This window comes from Rhizophagus irregularis, chromosome 32 (assembly GCF_026210795.1).
Source record: "Rhizophagus irregularis chromosome 32, complete sequence".
NCBI classification, from domain to species: Eukaryota; Fungi; Glomeromycota; class Glomeromycetes; order Glomerales; family Glomeraceae; genus Rhizophagus; species Rhizophagus irregularis.
This window is the reverse complement of record NC_089460.1, coordinates 2,356,896-2,369,942: the sequence shown is the minus strand read 5'-3', so window position 1 is coordinate 2,369,942 and position 13,047 is coordinate 2,356,896. Positions and strand designations below refer to the sequence as shown.

At 30.2% G+C, this 13,047-nt stretch overlaps 3 protein-coding genes across 3 annotated transcripts; all 3 read right to left on the bottom strand.

Moving 5' to 3' along the window:
* Positions 1-2,809: 2,809 nt before the first annotated feature.
* On the bottom strand, positions 2,810-4,204 carry OCT59_023296 (uncharacterized protein; the record flags this gene model as incomplete). Its single annotated transcript, XM_025329468.2, has 1 exon — positions 2,810-4,204. One exon carries the CDS (start codon positions 4,202-4,204, stop codon positions 2,810-2,812), a length of 1,395 nt encoding a protein of 464 aa, XP_025168791.2.
* A 1,668-nt stretch (positions 4,205-5,872) lies between these two features.
* OCT59_023295 (uncharacterized protein) lies at positions 5,873-6,412 on the bottom strand (the record flags this gene model as incomplete). The annotated part of the gene is made up of 1 exon (XM_066131960.1): positions 5,873-6,412. The coding sequence occupies one exon, from the start codon at positions 6,410-6,412 to the stop codon at positions 5,873-5,875; it is 540 nt and encodes a 179-aa protein (XP_066006672.1).
* A 3,297-nt stretch (positions 6,413-9,709) lies between these two features.
* OCT59_023294 (uncharacterized protein) lies at positions 9,710-10,189 on the bottom strand (the record flags this gene model as incomplete). The annotated part of the gene is made up of 1 exon (XM_066131959.1): positions 9,710-10,189. The coding sequence occupies one exon, from the start codon at positions 10,187-10,189 to the stop codon at positions 9,710-9,712; it is 480 nt and encodes a 159-aa protein (XP_066006671.1).
* Between the last annotated feature and the right edge of the window lie 2,858 nt (positions 10,190-13,047).

Genomic DNA, 13,047 nt, shown 5'->3' with positions numbered 1-13,047 from the left:
TATGTTCCTACCTAATAAAATAAAAGAAACAAAAGTTAACTCAATATTTAATACATAGAACAAATAGAACTTAATAAAGAAGGTGAAAGTAATATAAATATTCTTATAGGCCTATTTTCAGAATAGAGCTGAAAGTCTTGACTCAATATAATATTCTCTGCTAAGTCAACCTTTGTAATTGTTTGTTAGTACACAATTTAGTTCTTAGGAAATTGCTGAACACTATATAAGAGAGTATGAAAGGCAGAAGAGGTTTGTAGTTAAATGATATAGAGTTGAATACTATAAGCTTCAATTGGTAAGTTTTATTAGAAGATTGTATTAGGAGATATAGTCATATGAGATTAGGATTAGATAAGGTATAGATTTAAGATATGGGATTAGAGTTAGGATTAGGGTGTAGGATTAAGGTTAGGATTAGGATGCGGGATTAGGATAAAGAATTAGTGTTAGTTTAGATATTGGATTAGGAATATATAGACAATTATTTTGATTTTAACTAATCTTACATTCAATTTAGTTTAGGATCAGGCCAATCAACAAGATTTAAATGTAAAATATAGTTATAAAAATATTAATTATAATGAAATGATATATACATTGTAAGCAAAATGTGAAGCTGGTACTCAATTAACAAATACTGATTTAAATAATGTTGTAAAATTATCAGATAGATATGTATATGATATTGATAATATTAAAGATTCATTAGCACATCATGGTAAAGGGTGGTCTAACAAATGACTAAAAGTTTTTAATAAAGAAAATGAAGTGAGTGTTAAAAGGATAAAGCATACTAATATTAGTTGCGAAAAAGGAGATATTGATGTAAACGGTAATACTGGAGGACGTAAATGTGATATATGTCATAAAACAGGACACTAGGCTTCTAAATGTCCTAGTAAGGAAAATGTAAAGTATATTGCTTTATTAAATAATATATAGATAATGTATAGTGATAATGTATGGATAATATATAAATAATATATATATAATGTTTAAATAATCTTATAAAAATTCAATAACAAAATATTATCATAAAATCATATGATTATATTAAGGTGATGTATAATATTTATCACCTTAGACGATGAATACTGAAAATACCTGTTTATGTGATTTTACATAAACTTTTAAGATAAAAATTACTGAAACTATATTTTAAGATATAAAAAGAATATAAAGTTCCTTTTTTTTCAGTAATAAATTATAAATTTTTTAAAAATTGTTCTTAATAAGATTTATTTTTCCATTTTATATATATAAATGCATTTGCTATTAATGATTAAAGTTCTTTTTTTATTATTATTTAAAATTAAATAAAATGGTATTTAATATAAATTTTCAGATAAAGTAAATATTTTATTAAAAAATTTTATATTTTCACATTTTATATGATTTTATTATTATTTACATTATATGTATATAAATGTATTGTTCAATATTTAAAAACAGTATTCAAAAAATATAATATAAAAGAAAATTCAAATTGTTGATTAAAATGATTTGCATTTAAAAATGGTGTGGATAAATTATTTTCTTCACATTATGGTTGCACTTATAATATGATAATGTAATAAGCTAACTATAAAGTGTCATATTGATCAAAAGTTCAGAATTAAATTCTAGATCAAATTTTGGATTTATCTGAGATGAAATTGATTAATCCATATTTCATTCCAGATTTTCCTATATTTTATTTTATATCTGATTTATATTTTATCTTAAATTTGATTCACATTTTATTTCAGATTAATTTTTTAAGTTTCACCAAAAATTACATTACATCCAATTATCAAATCTTGATTAATCCATATTTTATTACAGATTTAATCAATATATATTTCATTTTGGATTTGGTTTATATTTTATCCTGGATTTAATTTTAACGATTAATCTAGGTTTAATAATTGGATGTAATGTAATTATTAGTGAAATTTAAGTAATTAATTTGGGATAAAATATGGATCAGATTCAGGATAAATATTGGATGAAATATAGGAAAATCCAGGATGAAATATGGATTAATCTATTTTTACCCCAGATAAATCCAGGGTGTTTAATTCCAGACTAACAAATAATTGCATGTAATTTATTCTTGAACATTCCTGCATATACCCAAAGTTTACATGCAACGGAATAACATCAAATTTTTCTATTGTAAATTAAAGAGTACTCATTGATCGGATTTACATGATGCAGTCATATTAACATTAAAGATCAATCCTTAGACCATTTGCAAATTTGATTAATGAACTTTTTTATTCATCTGAACAGAAATAAGACGGAAAGTTTACCTTTGCAATCCCCAAGATTAAAATCTTCAAATGAGATAGATCAATTGTGTTTGTGAACAGTTGTCTTTGTTTACAAGTAAGTTATCACAAAGATCCGAATCTCCTGAAGATACTTTTTATAGTTTTTTGTTCCTAGTCAAAATATTTTGTCCACAGATATATCTGAAATCACTTTATCTCTTGCGTTAATATAATTTTTATATCCTATATGAAATAGAAACAAATGTAGGCGAAATGCAGCATTAGATAGTATAAAAACTTTCATCTTATGTGCTAGAGCTTGAGATGTTTCCCTTTAAGCTAACTTTTTTACATTCATTTACAAGAAAAGTACAATTTCGCTTTGAACTTTTATGCTTTATTGATAGAATATACCCTCATTCTTCCTGTAATTAAACTTTTATCTCTACAAATCTGATATTTCCTAATTATAATGTTTTATATAAAAAAAGTATAGCTAACAAATTGAAAATTGCATACATTGTTTATTTTCTAAATTTCACGCAGCCTTGTTAAGAAAATAAATTAAAGTTATTATCAGGGTTACTGCTAAAACCTTTAATATATCCATATATATATTGACCATCACTAGAATCCGCCGGTAAATTACTGGTATAGTGTTCTAATTTTTGTTCTATGATTTGATTAAGATTTTTTAGTATATAATTCAGGGATTCGGCCATAAATTTGTTATCCCTTACATGCGGAAATTTCCATCCGCTACATATTTTCGTGTTTTTCCAATCAAAATCATATTTAGTAAAAAATTGTGGTTCAGAAACGATGATATTATATCCATGATATAGTTGTGCAAAATTAATGTAAAGTTCGCACAAGAAACAACATCTCTTTGACACTGCTATAAACACTCTACGTTTAATTTTCTTGTCGATAATTAAGGAGGCCAATATGTTCATTTCCGCATGTAAGTATATACATTGTTTAACGTTATCACCGTCAAGTGGTTGTTGTTTTTGTGTGGCTTTATCGGTATATACTTTACTGATTCTTTCCATTATTTTAGGCTTTTTCGAACACCTATCCATGAAACGTTTATATCTGTCTTCATCAATAAACCTTCTGATAATATTTTCCCACGAATATATGGGCTGATTTTTTATGATAACAGGGTTCACTCTATACACTTGAACGTTAGAGAATAATGATTTATATTGTATATTACGTGCACATTCTACGATACCTATAGCAGACGCCATATAAGACGACACTTTCTTAATATGTCTTAAAAATTCTGAGGGGATTCTAGACTCAATTTTAGCCTTTTTAATTTTCTCACAATACTCTTTACAAATTCCAGATATTGTGATAATATTTGTATTTTCTGCATTGCCAATAATAGCAACCCTAACTGAAAGAAAATCACTGAAAGATTTAACATGTTCATTATCGCCATAGAATTCAGTATCATCATGAAGTTTTTTCAATCTAGACTTAAGTTTAGTAGAGCAGTAAATCGTTACAGCCTCAAGAAAATCCCTTTCGTTATCTTTTGATATCACAGGAGCATTTTTTGATATATTTTTCAGATATTTCGTAATATTATCAATATACTCAATATCTTCGTCGAGCCAATCAGAGTTCTTAGAAAGGTAAATTTCACAGCGACCTTGTAAAATTCTCAACCACACTGCAACTACCTCTTTATCCCTTGCAAGTATTGTTGCTAAATAGCAGGAAAATATCTCACGATCAAACAAGGCAGGTAATTCTTTATTTGCTTCACCGACTACAAAGTTGATACTCTGAGCAACACATTCTCTGCTATACAACTCCTTCTCAAACTCTTTCACTTTCTCACGCTCTTTTAGCTCTTTCTCACGCTCTTTTAACTTTTTTAATTCCCTTCGAGACATTCGAGCTACTTGACTGTATGATAGGCTTGCCATACTTTAATTAAAAACGGTATTCTACAGAACAAGCGACGGTCTTAAATAAATTCTATTTGACCCCTATTGGAGTAGTAATGAGTAATCCCACACCCGTGGTGTAACCGGACTTTACTATTTTTAGTAACAGAAACCCGTCCCACCCGACAAATAATGTGTGACAAATAGAATAAAAAATTTCAAGAGTATTTTAAGTCGCTGAGATAAATATAAACAACGCGTTCCTCACGGTCACGTGACATGTGCCAATAAACATCACCCGGTTACACCACGGGTACAACGTATATCAAAAATACGTAATTATGACATAATTTTTTACACCGTTCTCTAGCCACCTCATTCACCCGCCGATCATGACCTATAAAAGGCTGAAAGGTCGTACCAAAACCCCACTAAAAATTTGGGATCTTCCCCAGTATCACCGTCACTTTTCTACCCCCACGTGATTTTGTGCCACATCAGCCTCATTGATTTATTTATTTATTTACGTTTAACAGTGATTTTGTAACTTTCGTAACTCTTTCTTCTTTTTTCTCTTACTTTCTTTAATGTCAGACAAAAAGTTTATAAAAAGCTGTAAATATCGAGTTTAAATAATTATTTAAGTATAAAATTTATTGTTGGTTTATTTTTAACTACTATATTACCGTAAAGTCCCGAATATAAGCAACCCCCGAATATAAGCAACCCCTAATTTATATCTTACCCGAATATAAGCAACCTTCTGAAAAATTTGTAAAAAATATATACATATATTGATTATATGGTAATTTTATTGAAATTAAAGCATAAATGTCATAGAATTATCAAAATTATGTATAAAATGTTTGTAAAAAATTAAATGCGAAACTATTAATAATCCCTTTTACACCCAATATTTTTACAAAGTATCATCAATATCCGAAATTTCTAATTCTTCATGATCACTATCTAACGAATCTGTTATACCACAACTTATAAAAGAATTAATTATGGTCTCGTTAGATATATTTTCCCATGCACGTTTTACCCAATTACAAACATCACTATACTGCACGTCTAAGGTTTCCTGCAGTAGTTTCTCCAGCACCACCATTTGCCATCCACAAGTGCCATTCTTTACGTAATCTGTCCTTGAATGGCTTATTTATAGCGACATCAAGTGGTTGACAGATGCTTGTCAACCCACCTGGGATAACTGCTAAATCAACATTATTATCACGAAACTTTGTTTTAACAGATTCTTCAAGGTGGCCCCTAAAAGAATCATAAACAAGCATAGTTGGATCTCTAGATCGATTATTGTTAAAATAGTCAATATAATTGATTATTAATTTTGAATCCATCCAACCATTCTCTTGGAACCAAACCACCACACCAGATGGAATTTGTTCACCACGTCCTAATCTTTTTCCTTTGAAAATACATATTGGTGGCAGTTTGGTCCCATCTGTATTTTAAAAAAAAATTTTTAAGATTATTTTGCTAGAAATAGGGTTTACTATAGTACTTACCAGCAGCACAAGTAAGAACAACAGTGAACCGATTTTTTTCGTTACCTGTCCCACGAATATGAACAGTTTTTTCACCTGTTTGATTAACAGTAAAATTACCCGCCATGTCAAAATATACTGGGGTCTCATCCATATTGAAGATATTACACATTTCGTATGATTTTTCAATTCTAAGTCAAGTAACAAATCGGTAAAAACTTTCTAACAATTGTTCAGTTTGTTGTGGAAGTTTTTGTGAAATCTTTGTATGACGTCGCAAGGATAATTTTTGTCGCTTCATAAATGCATATAGCCAACGATTAGACATCTTAAAATCGTTTGTTAAATTCCCATAAAGAACTATAATATCCTGATCTCTCAAAATTTCTAGCATCTTGACTCGTATAAGTGAATAGTTTACAGCAAAACCTTGTTTCCTTTGTTCAATTATCCAGTCATAGAGCTTTTTCTCAACTTCAGGATAAAAAACCCTTCTCCCTGTGCCAACTTTCTTAATATTTCTGTTTATTTCATCCGTCCAGCTTATACTCGCCTTAACCCAGCGTCCAACCATACTTTTGTTAATTCCAAAGTGAGTTGCCGCGTTATTTTTTCCATACTCCTTTGCATAATTAACAACTTCTTCTTTTTGTTTAATAGAGTATGAAGTTCGTTTAACATTACTTTTGAAGGCTTTACGTTTGACAACTCGTTTATGTTTGACAACTTGTGGCATTATTTATTGTGGCTTTTCTCTGTGTAAAAAAATATCGTTTTTGATAACTTGATAAAAGTTATCTAAGAGTTGATCAAAAAAGTTATACGCGTTTTAAGGATATGATTGATGCTGTGCACGAATGATTCACAAAGAATTGTGAAACCGCAATAATTGAAAATTACGTTATAAATCATTTTATTTGAAAGTTTAAGCTAAAGATTCTTTTTCCAGAATTATATTATGTCCCAATATTTAAATTTACCCGAATATAAGCAACCTTATAACAAAAATAGGTTGCTTATATTCAGGACTTTACGGTAACTGTTTTTTATTTTTTGTTTATCTTCTTTATACAAAGATTAGAGCGTAATTTTGGTACTTTGGTCATTCTTTGAAGGCTAAATAAAGTCTTAACAAGTAAAGCATTACTCAAATAATTATTTTCATTGAATTATTTTACATATTTGTGGAGTTATAATTATACTTTGTAACAATATTAAGTGCCTTATACATTTTTTAAATCTCTTTAGGCAGCGCGCATTTATATATTTATTTAGGTTATTTATCATACTTATTTTATTATATTTATTAGGAGAGTTAGAAGTAGAGTTTGGAACTGGATGCACCATCCAGTTTTTAAACTGGTTCCACCCGTTTTTTTATGATTCAGTTCAATCCGGATTCATGCTGCAAAAACCGGTTTGCGTTTAAAGCGAGTGCAACCAGGTGCTCAACCCGGTGTGATATCGAAACTTTATAGTGCCAGCCCAAATTACAAAATTATAAATCACATGATAGCGGGTAAATAGTTTAGCCACCGGGGTTTTTATCAGTTATAGAAAATTATGCTACACAAATTCTGGAATTGTGTTACACAAGTTTTGTAATTCTGGCCAAAATTATAAACTCGGCCAATTATATGCCGATCACATTTAATTCTGGCCAAAATTACAGTGTACTGTATACTTGACAAATTTATGTGGGTAGAATTTTGTAATTTGTTATGTGTCCCGTACATTTTGAAATCAGTGTAAGCCTGATGCAAAAATGGAAACTCTAATCCAGGATGTAGATCATAGTAGAATTCCATAAGTTAACTGAAAACAAGGAACGTGACTTCAGATGCGGCTAACTATTACTTTATTATTTATTTATTATAATTAAACAAATATAAAACCAAGTACAAAAATCGGTTTCAACCAGGTTTGTAAAAACCGATTTGAAAAGGGTCGAACTGGTTGCATCCGTTTTAAATCCAGTTTCCAAAAATACAACCAGTTCCAAACTCTAGTTAGGAGAAACGCGTTTTTAAATTTATTTAGGTGTTATTTATTATGTTTATTTTATTAGTAGATACGCGTTTTTATATTATTTAGATGTTATTTATTGTATTTGCTTTATTATATCTATCAGGAGATATAGGAGACGCACGTTTTTATATTTATTTAGGTGTTATTTATTATATTTATTTTATGGATTACGCGTTTTATTTTATTAATAAATAAGCAGAAATTTCCAAGTAAAAATCAAACGAACTTATCATTTTTTATCAATAAAGCATATTTTATTGTTTTTATTGTTTTATTAATTTTTAGTAAATAACTTTTTTATTAAATTTAATAACATAAATTTTAAGAGTAAAAAATCAATATTTTTTATACTTTAAGTATGAAAAATTTAATTTTTTTAATATTTTAAAAGTGCGAAAAGTGAAAATTTTTGCAATTAAAATTTTTCTAAGATAAATGTTACGCAAAAAAGCAAATGAGGCTGATGCGCCACAAAAAATCACATGGGGGTAGAAAAGTGACAGTAATATTGGGCCATCCTTAACCTGATCCACTGGTCCAGATGCTTATTCTGGACCAGTCAACTTTTGATTGGCTAATCAGCCCTTTTATTACATAACTCTGGCATAATTTATTTTATCTCTTACTTTTCCTATCTTTCACTCTTTCTCTATTCTTTTTTGTGGTATGTTAGTACTTAGTTTTTCATATTTCATTTCAGTTTGTATATTTTAATTTTAATTGTATTTATTGTAGTTTTATGATAATACTAAATGTTTTTTATTTTCTTTTTTAAGAGTTTTATGATATATTGATATTATTCTGGAAATCAAGTGTTTTTTTTTTAAGTTTTGGGGTTAAGCAAAGTTGTTCAAAAATTACACATTTATAACAAAACTTTTAAAGCTAATATAATACTATTACTTTGTACTTTTATTTTGATATTAACGTTAAAATAATTTTAATAATAAAATTACAGTAAAAAATAATGTAAAGACTAGGGCTCCGATCAGTTTCAGTAACTACCGAACTGTACCGATCAGTTTCAGTATCGGAACGGTTTCGGTATTCTGATTTACTGAACTGAACCTTTCGGTAAATTTACCGATCAGTTTCGGTAACTTCAGTTTCAATATCGGTTTTGCGATTTACCGAACTGATTTACCGAACTGAAACTTTCAGTAAGTTTCAATAAATTTTACTGATAGATTTTACTGATCAGTTCAGTAGATTTCACTGATCAGTTCGGTAAACTTTACCGTTCAGTTTCGGTAGATTTATCGATCAATTTCGGTAGATTTACCAAACTAATTTACCGAACTTCGCAAAACATTTTATTAGTTAAAAAAATGTTGCGCAACGTTTTTTCTTTTGATGATTTTATAAAAATGTTGCGAAACATTTTTATTTGGCAATTTGGTAAAAAAAAGTTTCACAACTAGGGCCCGGGCTGCAGTATTGCGGCAAAAATCATAAAAAATAAAAGCGTCAAACTTGACGTTTTTATAATTTTTTTTTATTTAATTAATTAAAAACGTCAAACTTCGCGCTTTTTGATTAAAAAAAAATTAAATGTTTTGGTTAAAAAACGCCGCACTTGACGTTTTTTAACTAATTTTATTAAAAAACCGTCAAAGTATGACATTTTTAATAAAAATTTTTTTTTATTTTTTAGTTTAAAAACGTCGCACTTGATGTTTTTTTAACTAAGTTAATTTATTTTTTATTAAAAAACGTCAAAATGCGGCGTTTTAATTTATTTTATTTTATTTTATTTTTTTTTTAATCGCAGCACATTTATAAATTTATTAAAATAATTAAAGTAATATATAATAAAATTACTAAACTACCTAATTAAACTAATATTATTAATTTATAAACCACTCGTCATATTATTAAAATACCCTACGCATGCACTGTCGAATGATCTATTATGCTATACAGGTAAACATATGTGGAATATGTTTTCTTAGCCAAGGGCCCTGTAGTCAATGCAAGGGTGATCATGGGACCTACTATACTGCGACTATGTTTTCCATGATTGTGAAGAGCCTTTTGTTATAAGTGAAAGGATATTGTTCTTGCAACGTGTCATAGTTTTACGCAAAAGTTCATTTTTATCCAGTGTTTCATGTATCTGTTGTATGTCACGTTGTTGGGATATAGAACATGAATGGCTTCTAACAGTATTCCTCTTGTCTTTTTTAGTGATGCCCAATTTAGCTTCAAGTATATTCATTTCATAGCATCGCGGATTCCATATGTACTTCCTGAAAGCCTTGTGGAAATGTTTTATAATTCTAGTGACAACCTCATTGGTTACTTTTTTAGACAAGAAACATCGAAGTTTTATTATAATTGTATCTGAGATAAGCCCTCTAGTAAGTTCAATACGGTTACGTTCTTTAAGAAGAGGGAAAGCTTCATCCTTATATTCAAAGATAATACGTTCTAACTGTCCTTGTACTATCTTTGTTGAGGATGTGGATTTTTTAATAAATTTCATAATCTTGGATGTTACTTCTGACTCAACCTGCTGAAAACCATCTTCGTGACCTGGACATATAACAATATGTCAGATATCCTCATCATCATGTAAGCACATTGGACATTTGACTTGATTATACAGTTCGTTCCGTTTTCTAAGATTGTCTATGGTAGGTAATAAATTATTTGAACATTTTATAAAATGTATGAATTTATCATTGGTGGAGAATGATAAGCAATGTCCTTTGTTAAGGCTATTAACGTATTGCCAAAATAACCCCCAATGCCATCTTGAAGTTGTGAATGTTTCTTCAAAGTAAGAACTCCAGTATTTATTAAAAGACCATTGTACTTCTTCTAACGAATCAGCCACTAATCTAGTAAATGATCTAATATGTCTATTTATGCTAATATTATTCCAAACTGGGAGAAAGGTTAAAGGGAAGCTAAAGCTATGGAGAAGTCTAATGTCTATAATTCTATCATTATTGTAGCTTGCTGCATCCCTCCCTTGTTTCGCAATTTCATCTGCCATGTCGTTCCATCTATTGCCAGAATGTCCGCAGACTTTATGTAAGTTAAGCGTTAGTGATTTCGTTTTAATGAAATCATAAATGGTGAAAAGGATAATATAATTATTCATTTTTAAAAATTTCCTTCGATTGATCCTATACGAAGCATCAAGCATACGATTAATTCCTTCAATAGCTGCTTGACTATCTGTGTATATTGCCACTTTAGCATTGTTCGGTACTGCCAGCAAGGCAGTCATAATAGCTAAGAGCTCTGGTCGCGTAGAAGATGGGTGATAGTTAACGCCACAAGAAAATGATAAATCTTGATCTTTAATAATCCAGCCGGCGCCCATGACTACCTCTCCTCTGGAATTTCTACAATTAAGATCCAGCGACCCATCAGTGTAAATTTGAAATATATTATTATTTTCTCTCTGCAACGCGCTATTGATATCGCACAATTCATGAGCAAGTAATGGTGAGGTGATAAAACGTAAGATTATATTATGATCTATCAACGGAATGTCTACTGTGATTAACTTTTGTTCATTATTGAAGGCCGCTGTTGAAGTGATTGTGCGTCTTTTGATCAGGTTGGTTGGTGTGATGATCCTAAAAGAGGCTTCTTCGATCTTCTTAGTAAGTACTTCTACTTTAATTACCGTAGCTTTGCTAAAGTGACCTCGTCTAATGCATGTTCCTGTCGATGTTTGTCCATTCATGGATGAAGTACTACATCCTGCGCATTTTATAAGTAAGTCTGAGCCTTCACGGATGATCCAATGTTGGTACAGGAAAGTCGTTACCGAATTCTTTTCCACGATTTTTCCTACTTCAGAGAGTCGGTTTGTATTAACTATGACCCATTCTTTCCTTCGTCTATCGAGAGATGGATGTTGCGGCGTGATAGGTTGATATCTAGGTGATGGAGTAAGGTCTGCAGTGATTCTTGATGTTTGGTCTTGATGTTGTATATTTCTGTTTAATGCGTTCAATAGCTGTTCGATAATATACTTAGTAAAATATGGTAGAGGTCCAGCGGCGGATATTCCTAATGTCATTTTAATTTGATTAGGACGTAGGATAGCTTGACCTTGGCCTCCTAAAAATTGTTTTATGGAATTCAATGAAATATAACGGTTGGATCTTTTAATAAAATTGTCCAATGCCTTTAGTCATTTTCTTTCTGACAAATCATGGTCCAAACGTGTATTATTGTGATTGTAGTTAGGTTGTAATAAGAAATCTAAAATTGTTGTATCAAGTATATCCAAATGCCAATCGTCCACGTTTATTGCGTCAAAATTGAATAGTTGATCTTTTATATCTTTTAATATATTGAAATTAAAGTTGTTCGGTATGTTGACTTGCAATAATTTAGACGGCTCTATTGTGAGTATGCATCCTGCTAGTCCTGCACGGAGTTGCGCATTTCTAAGTATAATGCGTGTGCTAATACCATCCCACTCTTGAGAATTGATTCGAACAATGAAATCTGCATATTGCGCGGTCCTAAGGTGTTGTAAAAGCGAGGTCATTCCAACTAGGCCTTGATGAGTAAAGATATTATTGTTCGCCGATTTGGTTATTCTCATTTTTTGTTTCAGTAGTAAGATCATGCAATTGTGTAAGGTTCTGCATTGGTTTTGGGTCAAAAATGTACATTTCAACCAGTATTCTAGTCTTGCCATAAGTACCACGTTATTAACATAGACCACTTGTGATTCTGTTATTTTCTTGTATTTCAATAAATTGACCATAGATTTGATTTCATTTTTAACACGTTTGACTATATGTGATGAACCTGCTTGGCTTTTAATGTATACGCCTAGATATTTTGATTCCTGAGAAGGTTTTTTTGCTACAACTAAATCGTTGTTTGTGCCCATTTTGATTGATTTGATTACGTCTTTGGGAGCATTCCACACCAGCAATTCTGACTTATCTCCATTGATTCGAATATTATTCAGTTTGAAAAATGAATTAGAGATACCAATAATTGTTTCCATTTCCTTTTTATTACTGGCAATCCAAGCTGTATCATCAGCGTATGCGACAACTGATGTTTTTAATTCGTGTTGTGTCTTGTTGATATCGGTCCCTTCAGAAGAGGGCCATTGAGTAATCAATCTGTAACCTACTTCTGGGATATCTTTAATTCTAGTTAGAAGTGGATCGTAAAAAATTCTCCAGATCAAGGGCGATATTGTCTCTCCTTGGTCTATACCGTCCCCAGCATAAAAGCCTTTGGATAAACCATATGCGGTTATAACTTGTAATTTTCGGTTTTTGAAAAGGTTAATTATAAAGTTGATTAGGTCTGTTGGGCATTTAATCCTTTCCAGGGCTTTGGTCAACGGTA